Source organism: Lissotriton helveticus, chromosome 10 (genome assembly GCF_964261635.1).
Source record: "Lissotriton helveticus chromosome 10, aLisHel1.1, whole genome shotgun sequence".
Classification (NCBI taxonomy): Eukaryota; Metazoa; Chordata; class Amphibia; order Caudata; family Salamandridae; genus Lissotriton; species Lissotriton helveticus.
In genome coordinates, this window is record NC_136071.1 from 175,768,696 (window position 1) to 175,784,957 (window position 16,262).

Consider the following 16,262-nt stretch of genomic DNA (forward strand, 5'->3'; position numbering starts at 1 on the left):
ATGCCCAACTTAGCTGCACCCCTCAGCAGAACATCTTGGAATGTGACGATGTCGTCTACGGACGACACCCTCGTCCCAGGGGATTCCGACAAAGTCGGTGAGTAGTCCCTGGTCCCAGAATAGTCCGTGTGGGACCGTGATCTGCGCCTCCTGTGGCATCGTCTTCATCTCGTTGATGACCTGTGATGACTCCGCGATCTCCCCCACCGACCGGAGCGAGAGCGCGATCTCCTTGGCTTCGGACGCTCCACAGGCCTCACAGGAGTAGGCGACCTTGGCCTGACTGGGGGCCTCGGCTGAGGGGTCCCCTTAGGCGGAGTCGGGTATCGTGGCAGTGAAGCTGTCCTCGGAGGAACCGCAGGCGGTCCGCCAGGTGGAATCTGAGGAAGAGGATGAGGATGAGGTTGAGGATGAGAATGAGGATGAGGATGAGGTGGAAGCGGAGGCGGGGTGGGAGTCCGCGGCGGAGGTTCCTTGGGCAAGGGAGGAGGAGGTGGAGTCGACCTCGGCTTAGGAGGTGTATATACCTCAGAGTACACCGAGCCCGGTGACTTTCCCTTCTTCCAAGGCTGAGGCGATGGAGTCCCCTATCGGCACATGCCGCCGACTAGAATTAATCCTGGTGCCAGAACTCCTTCTGCGCTTCTTTGGCGTCGAAGAACGTCGCCCTAACGGCCCGCCGGTCCCTCGACGTCGACCGCCCCCTTCTCAACGGCGAACGCCTCTTTCTCGACGGCGAACGCCTCCTCCTCGAAGGCGAACGCCTTCGCCTCGACGACGAGCGTCTCCTCGACGCCGAACGACTGCGAGACTTCGACGTCATCCTCGCGTCAAGGATCCCCGACGCCGACCTCCTCTTCTTCGCCGACGGCGAACGGCGGTGTCACCTCGATGGCGAGCGCCGACGCCGGGCCACCTCTCGACGTCGATTACTCGACGATGAAGACGATGCCAACGACGATGAAATCGTCACCGGTGATCTCAACGGCGGTCTATTCAGTTCCCTCGACGCCGAGCGTCTACGCCGCTTCGACCCAGAGCCCTGGGAGACGGGGAACAGACTGCAGTCATCCCTCTCGATGCCGTCGTCGGTGCTATTGACGCCGACGGAGAATAGGGACGTTTGCTGGTCTTCCTGCCCCTGAGGAAGTCTGCCCAGACCCACCTTGTGCCTTCAGTCTTCTGTCTTCCAGGCCTTGGAGCCTGATCTTCATCCTATCTCTCAGGGTCCTGCTGGAGAAGCCCTGGCAAATGTCAGACTCCTCTGGGAGATGAGGGAAGGCAGATGATGCACACCTCGTGTGGGTCCGACTTGGCCTTCTTCCTCGAACACTCTGGGCATTTGTCAAACAAAGCAGGCATTTTGACAAATAAAAGGGTGCTCAGAAACACACACAAGGAAGAGAGCACAAAGTACTTCAAATGAAAAACACTCAAAGACTTGAACAAGTGAAAAATCACTAAATAAACCCTTAAAAAGGGAGAGCTCAATGCTCCAGGGTCCTGCTAGCAGGAGCCGGAAAAAAGAACTGAAAGTAAAAGGGACCTGCTGAGCATTCTGGGATACTGAGAAAGTTCTGGAAGGTTCTCTTAAAGGCACAGTATCCTGTTTTGAGCCACATAATGGCAGCCTATGGGGCTTGTCTGTCCACTCCTTCCTCTCTATCATTCCAGAGGCTTTTGCTGGTAAAAGGAAATGTTGTCTCTGTGTAGAAAGCTGGACAGGCTGTGCTGTTTGTGGGTTTTTTGGTGGAATTTCTAGTTGAAGTACTGGACAGTGTAGCCTGTGGATATAGGCTGCATTATCTGTCTTTAAATTCTCTCTTAAGTGTCTGTGCAGGTCTGCATTTTTTGACAACTTAAGAGACTATTTTTGATTGCTCCGGGGTCCACGCACATGGGCGGGACTATTCACTAGATTATGACTATACACAGAGATCCCCTACTACAGAAGTTATAAGACTTTCTTGTTTGTAAGTCCAAATTCAGCCTTCCAGTGGTCTGCCCTGATTGGTCAGAGTTAAGTGGATTAGCCAGGCTGCTTTGAAGAAGTGATAAAGATCCACTCTGCTGGGAGGGCAGTGTGCTGGTCTATAGAAATGCCAGGCCAGGAGGTGGAGTCGTAAACCATGCGCTTCAAAGGCAGAGGGGAGGCCTGGGTTTCAGTTTCACTCTGACACTCTTAACCCAGAGTCAGGGCTAGGCTTAAGGAAGGTATGTGCGGATGGTAGGGGGAGAGTCCATGGAAATAAGCCACCCCAGGGGGCGTGTTTAGCCAGCTCTTACCTCCTTGCTGGAAAATCAGCCATTATGGATTTGGAAGAATGATTCACTCTGCGACAAAATAATGCCACACTCTACAGAATGTGGTCATAACTATGAGGAGTTGCCCAGCTGTCATTGGTCAGAAGTGACCTAGTGCTTGACCCAGAGAATTTTGAATAAGTATCTGAAAGGGGCAGAGCCCTCCAGATCTGCTGCTTGAAACTGGATGAAGCAAGAAGTGCCCTGCTGAAAAGAGTTTGCTGTGCAATGAACTCTAAGGCCTGACCTATGAAGACTGCATCATCTGAAACTACAGCCGTGTGGATTGTCTTGCTGGAAAAGAACTAAAGAGTGGACACTCTGAAAGCTACAGGTTAAAAGAAGCTCAACTGGAACATCACCAACTAAATCTACACCTTAGAGACCCATCAGTGGAATGTAAGGGTTGTGTTCAAGTGGATTGCGGATTTGAAGTTTCACATTTTCAAGGACCCTCTTGGAGATTCCAGAGCCTTGGATTGTGTGTTGGATACTTTGGAACCCGCAAGCAGAACTTCAGGAAGGAGTTCTAACTGGACCTGCCTGCTGCAGAAGGCGCAACACATTTGGTGAGATTCTCCAGAACTATGTTTAAAGTTGTCCCTGTCAGAGAAAACGAAATGACTAAAAGGGGCACTGTTGGTTTCTAAGCACTAGAAAGTGACCAATCTTTAAAAATTCATTTCTCTGGTTCCCTACAATGGATCTTTTTCGTTCTGGTGTCATTTAAAAGTTAAAAATATTACCTGTTTTTATAAATTGGTGTGGGATTTTTATTTTGTGTTGCGTTTTAGTTATTTACTGAAATTGTGTTTTTAAATGCTTTACATACCGGTCTTTGAAGTTAAGCCTCTCTGCTCGCAGCCACGTTACCAAGGGTTGAGCATAGGAATCATTTTTTAAGACCTATGCTGAGTCCTATCATGTGTTAGTGGCCTTATTGCCAGTGGCAGACCTACATTTGCCCCTACCAATAACCCACCTTCCAACATCAATGTTGATTAAAACTCAGGACAATAGCAGACGCATTTTGTCTCAAAAAGAGACTTCGTTAGGGCTCATAAAAGTCACACATTGTTTTCAAAGTCGTTTTGTATTGCATCAGTCCAGAGTTCACAAGAAGAAATTCATGTGTTACTTGTTTCCATGAATGCAGCGTGGTGGCCAGCAGCACCTCCATACATCGACTTGAAAGTCTTTTCTTGACTTTCAAATCTATGTCGGCTATGGTCCTTCTGAGTTTTAATGAACATTGAATAAAGAATTAATTGGAATGAAAAGAAAACACTTGGAATCTCGGAATCTTCTTTATGTGCTTGCGTATTATGGACTTCCTTTTTTCAATTACACTGTATTGGGTGCTGAACCAATTGTTGTGATGTTTAAATAGGATTCTTTCCTAGTAAGGAGTATTGAGGGAAGTGCTCCTTGGTTCTGTGCACCGTTATCCACTGCTCAAACAGTATATTGTTCGGTGCGGATTGTTATAGCCTCTACCCTCAGTATTTGTGTGATTATTACGGAGATGTCGAAGTATGTAGGGGCTTTTAGTTCTCTACAAAAATCTCAAAGAAAAATGTAAAAAGTATTCGACAGGCGTGTTTTTGGTTGGGTAGGTCGAACAAGAGGTTGTTTCCAAGGCTGAGGTCAAGGCATTACGAACACCGTTTACCAGAGGATTTAGACCAAGCATTTATCAAACCTCTGTTCAGTCTGGGGGTTTTACCCTTAAAAACAAAGAGCTAGAGGGAGAGGTATCCATGGAGAACGTCGCACTCATGAATCGGGTAAGTCTAGACCATTTTGTTACCCCAAAACAAATAAGCTGCAGACTTGCTCCATTTTCCAGTAATTGGTCCCTGGTAACTAGCGATCCTTGGGTGTTGGAAACGGTGAAAGGATATCACATAGATTTTGGGGAGGAACAGGTACATGTTCATATCCTGGAAATTATAAAGTTCAATGTAGAACGTACAGATTTGATGAATCAAGAGGTTCAAGAGTTGGTTAGCAAAGGGAGCTATTGTAGAGGTGAGAGGAGCTCAAATGGGTTTTGTGAGTAATATATTCTTAGTAGAGAAAAAGTACAAAGGAATTAGATCAGTGATAAATGTGAGGAGTTTGAACAATTGGGTGGAGTATCACCATTTCAAGATGGAAGGTATGCATTTAATCAAGGACGATCTGCAAACAGAGGCTTGGATAACAAGATTAGATTTGAAGGATGCTTACGAGACAATTCTGATTTGGAAACCCCATCAGAAATATCTTCAGTTCAGGTGGAGTGGAAGTATGTGGAAGTTTATATGCTTGCCATTCGGTCTATCCTCGACCACTTATTTTTTCACCAAGGTTCTTCGGCCGGTGGCTGCATATTTGAGAGAACGAGGTGTATATCTGATTATCTATCTAGACAATATTCTTTTAATGGATCAGGAGGGATCAAAGGTGTTGGAACATACAGTTATGGCTGTATCCTTGTTCAAGGATCTGGGGTTTGTGGGGAACAGACAGAAGTCGCATTTGATTTAGGTTTTCTGATAGACACAGAAGAGGGACAATTGAAACTGCCAAAGGAGAAGTTGAAACATATATTGAAACATATAAGGAATATTTTGAGTATGGAGAAGATTTCACTGAGAATGCTAGCAAGAGTGGTAGGTTTGCTGTCCTCTACAATTCAAGCTATGAACCTTATTTCCAGCATATGAACTTGAACTGGTTCCTCTACAACATCTATGTGATATCTTTTTACTGTTTCCAACATCCAAGGATCTCCGGTTACCCTTGATCAATTGATGAAACACTGAGCAAGATTGCCGCCCAGTTTTTTTTGGATAACAAAATGGTCTAGACTTACCTGATCCACGAGTGACATTCTCCACGTATTCCTCTTCCTCTAGCCCTTTGTTTCTGAGTGGTAAAACCCTCCAGACTGATAAAACGTTTGATACAGGCTTGGTTTAAATCCTCTATTTAACGAGGTCCTTGTAATTCCTTGACCGTGGCCAGGGAACCGACTTCTCGTTCGCCTGGCCAGCATCACTTCTAGTAGTGCAGAAGCAGGGCCAATGGATCGGTCGCTGAGCATTTGTATGTTGGGAGCACATTCATCAGTTTACAGTATCTAAATTTTAGTCTCTAACACTACAATGTCTTTGGCGAGAGAGTCCCTAGGAGTTTTCAGTTATTTCTTTATCCATTTCAGTTATTTTCTTCTTACTGCATTGCAGCTTTATTGTCTAATAGGTAATTGATCCTTTCATCACCATCATCCTGGAGCTGGATTACTCAACCTTCTCCAGTTTCTTTTTTAACAATAGAGTACAGAGCTATCATTATATCCTTGTGTCTTTTGGCCAGGTAACTAATAGAAACTGTCCCCTTCCCACCCATACCCCCCCCCAAAACTGGCGCCCTCTGCTGCACACATCTGACCAGAAAATAAATGTAGCTTCACCCTCGGCTTTTCTTTCAGCCGCATCACTTATCCTCCCTACTAGGCACTGCCTTCGTCCAGCAGCAAGGCAATTGCCCAGGCATGCTGTATGATTCAGGGTCCACAGGGACTTACCCCTACCGGATCCTGTCCTAGCCTACGGAACAGCCCATGCAGCTGCAAATCACGTAACCCCAGTACAGCTGCGTCGTCAGCTGTCAGGAGGCCAATGCTGTTCTGTTGCATTACCAGACCCCAGAGCCATCCTTCTCATTAGTACCAGGGGAAGTGGCCACACCTCCCTCTTTAGTGTCGTACGGAGATACGAGATATCTTCCTTTGTGTTTAGCAAGTCAGCAGCATTCCAGCCCCCTTTCCAGGGTCCTAGCATTAGGAGCCAGGAAGAGAGGGTCCATCGTACTCTCCTCCACTCTACTCCAGCCCTTCAAGCATTGGTTTTTAATAAGAGAACTAGGAAAACCATTGGTGGGTGATCCAAATCCACCCCTAATATGTTCCCATACACTCAACTTTTCCTACTGTGTGAGGCAGTTCTTGATCTTGGACCGTGTCCAGTAGCACGAAACCCTCCAAAGATCCCAGCACATTGACTGAGGACAGCCTTATAGTTAAGGAAACTCTCCTTGACACATCAACCTTACCCATCTACAGTTTAGTCCAGTCGAATTCCAAAGTACTACATCATCATCATTGTACAAGTGAGCACTCACTAAGCAGTGGAGAGAGAAAATCTGGAACAGACTCATCTTTGAAACGAAGTGGCAGCACTATTCACCGAGTTTATGTCAACAAGGCCTATTCATCTCTCACCCCAACTGCTGTCTTTAATAAATGCGCCATTAGAAGCTCTGGGGCTGACCGGTGACTTAGGGTTGTTAGTTGATGGGATGAGGTAAAAATATCCTCGTAAATTAAATTGTTTCAGGCACACAATATTTCAGATCTTATGACCATCAACACTAGAGCAGGGTGTGCCGTACTGTGGGCAGATTTGATATTTTCAAGTAAAAGTACCTTTATGATATCTATACTAATATAATAAAGAGAGAGCCCAAACCTTTGAGGCGGGTAATCTCAGGAACCACAGCACCAATCATAACACCCAATACAGCGTTGGAAAGGGCAGTTGCAGCAGAAGGACATAGGCTATGCAGACGCCCACCAGATACATTTAAAAGGTAAAAGAACTGTGCCAGCAAAGTAGTCCCTTGTGGGCGTGTCTGCGTTGTGCTGTGGGCGTGAAACGCTGGGGGCGTGTGGTACGTTCCGCCCTTCATGCCATGTCTCATATCGTGTTCTAATCCCACCCTGCTCCCGTTAAATACCCCTGCACCCCATAATCATAACCCACCCTTACTCCTTAAAATACCCCAACACCCTTAAACACTAACCCATCTTAACCCTATAAATATACCCTGTACCCCAAAACCCAAACCTATCCCGAAACCCTAAAAATACCCCTGTACCCCAAAAACCAAACCTAGCCCTGAACCCTATAAATACCCCTGTACCCCAAAACCCAAACCTATCCCGAAACCCTAAAAATACACCTGTACCCCAAAACCCAAACCTAGCCCTGAACCCTAAAAATACCACTGTACCCCAAAACCACCACTTTACCCCAAAACCACCCCTGAACCCTAAAATACCCCTGTACCCCAAAACCCAAACCTAGCCCTGAACCCTTAAAATACCCCTGTACCCCAAAACCCAAACCTACCACTGAACCCTAAAAATACCCCTGTACCCCAAAATCCAAACCTAGCCCTGAACCCTAAAAATAACCCTGTAGCCCAAAACCCAAACCTACCCCTGAACCCTAAAATACCCCTGTACCCCAAAACCCAAACCTAGCCCTGAAACCTAAAAATACCCCTGTACCCCAAAACCCAAACCTACCCCTGAACCCTAAAAATACCCCTGTACCCCAAAACCCAAACCTACCCCTGTATGCTTAAAATGCCCCTGTACCCCAAAACCCAAACCTACCCCTAAACCCTAAAACTACGCCTATACCCCAAAACCCAAAACTATATCTGAACCCTTAAAATACCCAAACACCCCAAAACATACCTCAGTACCCCAAAACATATACCCCTATACCCATACTAACCTTATTCAAACATTTAAAAAAACATGCTTTTACCATTCATGCATTTACAACGAATTTCGTTGTAAATGTAAGCGTGGTAAAAGCATATAAAATGTAATGCCATGCGTTATAATGGCATTGTGGAGTCATGGTACTTTCGTAATGAAAGTATGCGGAGTGATGGTATGCGGAAAGAAAGTTGCGGAATAATGGGTGTTTACCCTCCCCCGGTAAGTACATTGGCGTCACGGCGGCCCACATCTCCAGCAACATACTCATATTTTTTCACCACCCATTTGAAAAATGCACAGGTCTCTCTCATTGATGGCCAGCACCGACATACACTTTTAGACACACCTCCCGCCACAAGTTCTAGAATTGCGAACTTTAGAGCTGGGGAGCTACGTTCGAATCTCGGCATCAGCTCAACATCCTGTGATTCCAGGCAAATCGCCTTGTCTCCCCGTGCCTACCACAAATGAATGTGTTCTTCTGTAATGTAAATTGTGCTCATGCCATGTTGTCGAGTTCGCCCTATATAATATTGCAAGGAAAAATAAAGTAAGGAAACTCGAGTTCACACACTACTGAACGCGCACTCTTAAGTGCATCAGCAGTGCACTGTGAATCGGAGCGTTTCACAGGCCTGTCACAGATAAGAAATGCTATCAAAACGAAATCCTACAAAACAATATACTACTGGCCGGCAGCAATTCATACCCGGACAACGTCGGGACGGGCTGCTAGTAATTTTTTTATAAAAATCACCAAGCCAATCTAAAAATCTCAGCCCCAGCCCTCTGAAAGTTAAATGTACCCTTATGCATATTCTTATGGACCGTGTCTTTTATTTTGCAAATAGAATCAAGTTTTTAAGACCTCTATGCTCTATCTTGGAATAAAGCTGTGGAGTTATTGTCCGAAATGCGTCAACTTGATGTGGCAGCTGGAATTGCTCTTTTTAACGATCTGTAAAACAAAATTTTAATCATGAAACGTAGTGAGTTGGGGGTGGGGGGGGGGTTGAGGTAGCCAGGAGGGGGTCCTTTAAATGTTTTTAACTGTTTTAAATGTTTTAATTGTTAAGTGTGCTTTTTTTAGGTCTCGCCTGTCGATGCGCATGCGCATCGAGCTTGCGAGACTATGGGGGCTTAAACAGTCTTTAACCAACTTGCAAGGAATCGTGGCGATTCCTTGCAGTGCCCGTGAAATTCAAGCTCAATGCGCATGCGCATTGAGCTTAAAAGCGCGTGCACATGCCCCCAGCCGCCTGCCTTGCATGTATTTTCCCTCAGGCGCACTCCTCCCACACCCCCGCTCCGCCCCCTCCCCTGCCTGCCGTGTCGCATTTCTTCAATTCCCTCAGCCGCACTCCAGGCCCCTGCTGCTTTCACACCCTCTCCCCGCTCCGCCCCCTCCCCTGCCCCCCGTGTCGCATTTCTCCTCCCCCCTCCCCTTCTCTGCCTTCCCTCCGTCTTGTCTCTTTTGGTCTTATTCTTGTTTTAACTTTTTTTTCATCTTGGTTTGCCTTTCTTCACTTTCTACTGCAGTAACACACTCAGTTTGTCCCTTCACGCGACAGCATCTCTCAAATTGCAGTAAGTCTACAGCGGGTTCTTTTTGATGCTCTACTTCGTTGCAGTTTGTATTTTAAATTTGCACACTTTTGATGCGGCCGCTGCTTTCACTTTCGCGTGCACAGGGACGAGTCCTTTTCACATCCACCCCCTACAAGTGGTGCCTCCCGCTCACGTGCTGCTGGGTGGCTCTTGTTTACCCCACACTACCCAACCCCCCATCTTCGGGCCACTGCACTGTCTCGCCCGCCAGATTTGCATTTTGCTTAGCACCCTCGCCTTCAGTTCTCGTTGACAGTAAATAATAAAGCGTTTCCGCTATGCCGCCTCTGCAGTGCAGGGCCATGAACCATGTATGATAACATCACCCAAAGTCGCCATTCACATACCGTCTATACTACCGACTTTCAAAGGCCCTCATGCTTGTCTGGCTCCTCCCTAAGTAAAGCAATCCAGAAGTACAACTCTGAATCAAAGACTCTCTGCCTCATCACCATTTGCCAGCATGCGGAGACTTCAAAGACTTCAAGCTGTGGCCATAATCAGGCCCCCTGCTTGCCATAACCCCTCCCTTTTCCCCCTCCCTCCTGGACAGCCTCGCTCTCCCAAGCACCTCGCTTAGGCACATACATACACCACTCACGTGCTCCCCACCCCCCTCCTCCCCCGATCACTTTCACGTCCGTCCGTCTCCCTAGATATAACACAATTACACGCAAAACTGAAAATGTACAGCTCAGCTGTTGATCTCCCAACTCAATGCCGTATGTGCGACATCAAAGAGTTTAAATACCTATATTCCAAATGCTACTGTTAATGCAGGTTAAGTGAAACTACTAGTTGTTTTGAAACTGGCATAATAAACTCATGTTTTAAAAATATTATTTTAATCTGTGCCAATTGATTGTAGTTTGCACTCGCCACAGGCAGCACAGTCACACACCCAATGCCACTCACACACGCAACGCCACTCACACACGCAACTCATCCACGCAACCCCACTCACACACGCAACGCCACTCACACACGCAACGCCACTCACACACGCAACGCCACTCACACACGCAACTCACACACGCAACGGCACTCACACACGCAACGCCACTCACACATGCAACGCCACTCACACACGCAACGCCACTCACACACGCAACGCCACTCACACATGCCACTCATCCACGCAATGCCACTCATCCACGCAACGCCACTCATCCACGCAACGCCACTCATCCACGCAACGCCACTCATCCACGCAACGCCACTCATCCATTTGCAAAACATAAAAGGTCAAACTCTTCTATTGCGAGACCTATTGCATTTTCAGTGCTTGTCTTTAGAATGTTTTATGGACAAATGTCTAAAGAAACTTGTTTCTGAACCTGAACCTAAAGATATTATTAAAAATGAAATATTATTTAGCCTTTGGATTCATAAGTGCTTTATGGGAGCTCCCAGCGGCCAGAGCAACTTTTTACGAAACGTAGTGGAAATATGGCATATGCTAGAATTTCATAACTACCCCAGTGGCAAAAGGCCTAAGGGATTTAATTTCTTACAACGACCATCAATCTAATTCTTTCAGTCCACACAGTTTTCTTCCCCATGTATTTTTCCTTTGTTCCTCTTCTCTACTTTCCTTTGTGAAATAGAAACTATTCCCAACAATTTTAAGTTGATAATCAACGTGCTCAATGTCAATTAGTTCTGCTTTTAATAATTTACTCCATTAAAAATGGTTTTCATTTTGAAGTTCATTTTTTAACTGCGATTTTCTGCACAATATGAACATTTATGTTACTCATTCACTGTATGTGAATGCCATTTATCTAATGTGTAAATGTGTCTAGTTGTAAAATCCTAAAAACACAAAAATGTAAAGAAGTGAGTTTTTTAGGTAATGACGGACTTGATTTGAAAAAAGTGTATTTATGTAGTTGATGTAGCCATCTCCACTTGTGAGTGAAACACATGCAATAGGCATATAGTCTCAAATAAATACTACATACTACAACACTTACCACAAATTATTTTCATTACGGTATGTTAAAGTTATTGGTACAACCTCACAGGGACCTGTAAGAGGTACACATATCTTCCGAACTTGTGTTTGAGAATTCCCATGCAGACGAGAACCTTGTTCCCCTAGTGATGATAATGAATCGATAACAAATCCAAAATAAAATACACAACGAGGTAATATTTAAAAAAAAGACTTGTACTATAAAATGGATTGTTTTTGCCCTTATTTCTTCCTTTTTTCAATTGCAACCCAAAAAATAGCCCTCTTTGTTTTAAACATATAGTTTTGTATAAATCAATATACGTATTATTAATTACATTTTTGACATCACCTTGCATATTTTGAGTTAATTTGAAATAGCCATATTTAATTAGGTTATATTCACTATTTATTTTGCGGTCATTAAAATGTTAATTGTTTTGTGTTCAAATGTTCATTCTACATATTTATTCAAATTTCTCAACAATGTTATTTCATGGTTTACGGGCTTTTAATTTTGAGAATTAATGTAAGCATTTCCCTATCACCTGGGTACCAATTAAATCGCCACCATTTTTCCCTCCTTATTTTGAATTTCATAACAGTGGCTATGGAGTTTCGTTACAATTTTTCACTAAACATTTCTAATACCATCTCCATTTTCTTTTGCAAACTCGGTACATCTACTTGTCTCTCGACATCTAAGGTGCTGCTTTAGATGAAAAGAAAAATCCCTGGTTGAAGTACTATTTTCAACTCTTTAGCTGACTCATAGCTTGTGTTACTTCTCAGCTACTTGCTACTGTTCAAAACATATATTTGCCTTCATCAGCACCAAAGAAAAACACCGGCAACAATGACAAGGATCTCAAATATTTATTCGGTTAAAAGAGACTGTATGTCTTCATCTTAACCTGGGCTAGATTTTATGCATATTTAACACTTGGACAGGGTCGGATATCGAACCTTCTTTTGAGAGTTGCCAGTCTCCACTTATCAACTGTAATTCATCCTACAGTTTACAAAGATTGTGCATAAATAAGAGGTTCTGAGAAATGTAGACTTCCCAGGTTTAACAAAAAGAATATACACGTTATGATGTTTTGCTCCTTGCAGAGCCAAAGTGCACAAACAGCAAACCACCTTCAAGCTTTTGCTTCTTAATGTTATAAAGTGTCTTTGTATGTGCTACTGGTTTTACAATAATGGACCATACACCAACAAAGCTTCTCAATCTGAGGTGCTAAAAATATTTTACACAACTTTCAAGGAGCACAAAGAAGCACCTCAGATGTTTCCACTGAATCTTCACGACCACCATTGCCCATAAAGTTCGTTTAAGGATTCACACACCCGGAACAATTACTTCTTGCACATAAACAGAAAGGATAAGCATAGAACTGGGATCAAGCACATTCACAATTCTTAATCCTACATTTTGGGAACACTATGGTTTTCTATTTCAATCCTGGGTTGTATGGCAGTCTGATGTGCAACATCTTTGCAGGGTAACGATGGTCTAACAGAGCAGAGCGTTGCATCACCAGATCTTTTAAATCTAGCCTTCTTTTGAACAGAAATGAATTCAAATTGTAGTGTTTTGGCTCTTCTTTTTTGCGAACCTTCGAACTCCAATACTTTATCTCTACTGAAATGAGGTTGAACCCTTCAGTCGGCATGGTTAAGAATGGACAAGCTCAAACCAAGCCAATTAGTTCATCTGTTGACTTTTTTCGTCGCAGTATCAGCCACATTCACCACCAAAGGTTAGGTGGTTCCTCCGCCACTCGGCTCTTGAACAAGGTTAGCTCATCTAGGTGCATGATGGGAACATCTCTGATTACATCCATCAATCCCTCGTGCAACAGTGGGAATATCACAACGTTCAGTGCAGGTCGATCTTCCTGGAAACTAAAGGAAAAACAAATGAAAATAATATGAATCTTGAAGTAGGTGTTTGAGCAGTCTTTAAAATGTGTAGTATTGAGCTATATTTAGTAAGCTTTAAGTTACTCTTTGTTTGTGCTGTGCGTTGATGCCATTAACGTAGCGCTAAAATGCTTTGCTTAGAAAGCTTCAGCACAAAAACCTTAATTGTTCCTTTGGTCAAGAAAGGGGAATGTTCTCATATACACACAAGCAAACATTTTGGACTCAAAAATTAACAGTGAACCAGAAAGATTATGACAGGGGGCCTGTAGGATGAACAGACATACAAATGCACTCAGTACAAAAAAGAGAGGGTTGGTCTACTACATGAATTTGCATGATCATATCACATAATTAATTGTGACAGAAATAATGAAATCAAGTGTTATACATGACATGCCTTCCTGGATCTTACATGTACAAGCACAGGCTGTAAGAGGCAACTCACAGAATTAGCGAATACAGGCAACCCATTGGTGGCTCTTACAGCCCATATTTATATTGGAGGTTGAGACAAGATCTTAAAGAGAAGAATTGTAATTCACCAATAAAGGAAAGTAGGAACACGTAATTTGGGTAATTCAATCAAAAGTGTCTTACAGACAAAACAAATACAAAAATGGGTGAGTTGTAGAAAATATGCTTTTATTTGAGAATAAATGTAATTATACTTTTTTCCACACAATGCCCAATGTGATTTCGAAATGTTGGTTTATTGTGAAATGTGGATATCCTTGAAAAATGGCTAAAGCAAAATGTTTTAAATAAAATAAAATAGTGTCAGTGTCTAAACCCTCAGCTGGGAAAAAAAGAAATGTACCTGAATCAACGTGATTACAGTCAGGGACATACCAGAAAACAAATTCTCACCCTATAACTCTTCCATTACTTGGCTCAACAACAATTGAAAGCTGTATTTACTGTGCTAGGAATGGATGGCCAAACAGGTTAATTAGTGCTGGGCAATTTGTTATGGTGAACCCTTAATTCCTCGTGTATTGGGTTGGGTTGATTTTTTCTCACTAACAATTATTAGGGACTCTAGTCTTCAATCTTATGGTTTGATGGCCTTGGAAGTGCAAGCAGGCTTTCTTAAAGCTCGACTATTTCTTCATGTGAACGTTTAATTTATTTTTAGGTGCATGGCAAATAAATGACAAACTTAAAGATATGTGAAACTGCAAAATAAAATGTGGTGGCCCAACAATACCCTGTATCGGACTATGTTTCTTTATATGTTTTACCTGTTGTGGAATAGTACACAATTGGTGACAGAATGCAAATGGAAATGCCAACAAATGTGACAGAAGGCATAAAGCAGTTTCAAAAGAGGGGTTAGGGTTCGTGTCTAATGAGAAAAGAAAACACTTCAGCACAAAAAGTATTGTTTAAAATAGAAGCACTGTGTTAAAAAAGACTGTACTGTATAAATTATAGCAAAAGTCCAGATCACCTAGACCTTTGTCTTTTTGTTTTTAAGCATCTTGTGTTGTCTGCAAGGCAACGCCCGTGACATATAAAACTGTTTACAATCCACAATATAATTTTTGTGAAGCACAAGTAGCATACCAACATATCAGAAGATCATTCACATCAAATGAAATGCTTAAAGGTGCTATATAGGTTCTCACTTAATACAACCCCCTACGGCAAATTCCAGTCGTCCTCTGCTTGTACAGGTAGATTGCATAGTCAGCCAAACAGCACTAGAAAGCTCCTCTTAAGGGATTACCACGTTGATGGAATGGAGGGGCGAGGCAGTAAGACTACATGCATCAGGACTTGCAGATCAGCAAGGCTGTTGGGTGGGACGCCATTAATAAAATCTAGTACAGGCCAATGCTAGGTGCGTGCAAAATTTAAATACACCAGCATTCTTAAGGGAAAATCCCTACGGGGATATTATGGCATTGGGGGGGCATGAATTCCCGTTCAAAACACAATAAATCATTTTTTTCATTTTACAGGAACGAAATCTAGCGTCCGATTTCTATTTCTTTTTTTTTTTACATATACTTACTTTTATTTACTCTAAATACCGGTTACAGTTGCCTTTTTCTCTCCTAATTTAAAATGTTTTTTTTTAAAACGCATAAGATTCACAAAGTTTGAAAAATAATTAACTGAAACTTGTAACTAAAGTAATGCAATTTCGCACACTTCTAACTTAAAGTCACTCTCTGAAGCCCTTTCCTCTCACATCTGGCTGAGAGCTTCTCAACATAAACATTGGAACTGGAATGCATTCGTGCTATAGATGATGTTACCAAATTCTCTAACAATCTACACAAAAAAGATCTTCACAATCAAAAGGTCGTTGGACATTCTATGCAGTTTCCGTTGCTCAACTGAACCTAAAATTATCAAAAATGACACTCCTTCAAAACAAAAACTATTTTTGCCTGATCACAAAACAAAAATCAAGAACCACAAAAAAACACAATCAGTGGACTATTGAGCTTGAGTTAAAAAAGAGATTGGTCTTTACATTTGCAGTCTGTATACTATTATCCACTAGCAACCATGGCAGACGATCCTGGTTACCTACAAAGCCGCCAAACACTACATATGTTTATATTGAATGAAACCACAACACTGCAGTGCAAAATAAATATATGTGGAAAAAAGGGTAAGAATGTATTATTGTTAAGTTTCCAGTAAGGAAATCGGACACTAAAAGTGTTCCTGTAAGAAACTGGGTTGTTGGTTGAGGGGATTAAACCCTTTTCAAGGAGCAACCACATTTCTTCTCAGGGGGGAGTCACACGCAAAACCCTAAATTAACCTGTGCTCAACCTTGGGTAGCTTTGCACAGAGCAGTCAGGCTTACCACAGATGCAATGTGTAAAGTATTTGTGCAACACCTCAAACAGTAACACAGTGAAAACACCACAAAAGGAT

General features: G+C 43.2%; 1 protein-coding gene across 3 annotated transcripts in view; it reads right to left on the reverse strand.

The window, feature by feature from the left end:
* Window positions 1-12,293: 12,293 nt before the first annotated feature.
* Window positions 12,294-16,262, reverse strand: part of FBXL18 (F-box and leucine rich repeat protein 18) — a 230,587-nt gene continuing 226,618 nt past the window's right edge. For all 3 annotated transcript variants that reach the window (XM_078665025.1, XM_078665024.1, XM_078665023.1), the window contains exon 5: window positions 12,294-13,343. In XM_078665025.1, the coding sequence (XP_078521151.1) occupies window positions 13,187-13,343 (157 nt within the window). In that variant the 3' untranslated portion in view covers window positions 12,294-13,186. The remainder of the gene's footprint in view (window positions 13,344-16,262) is intronic.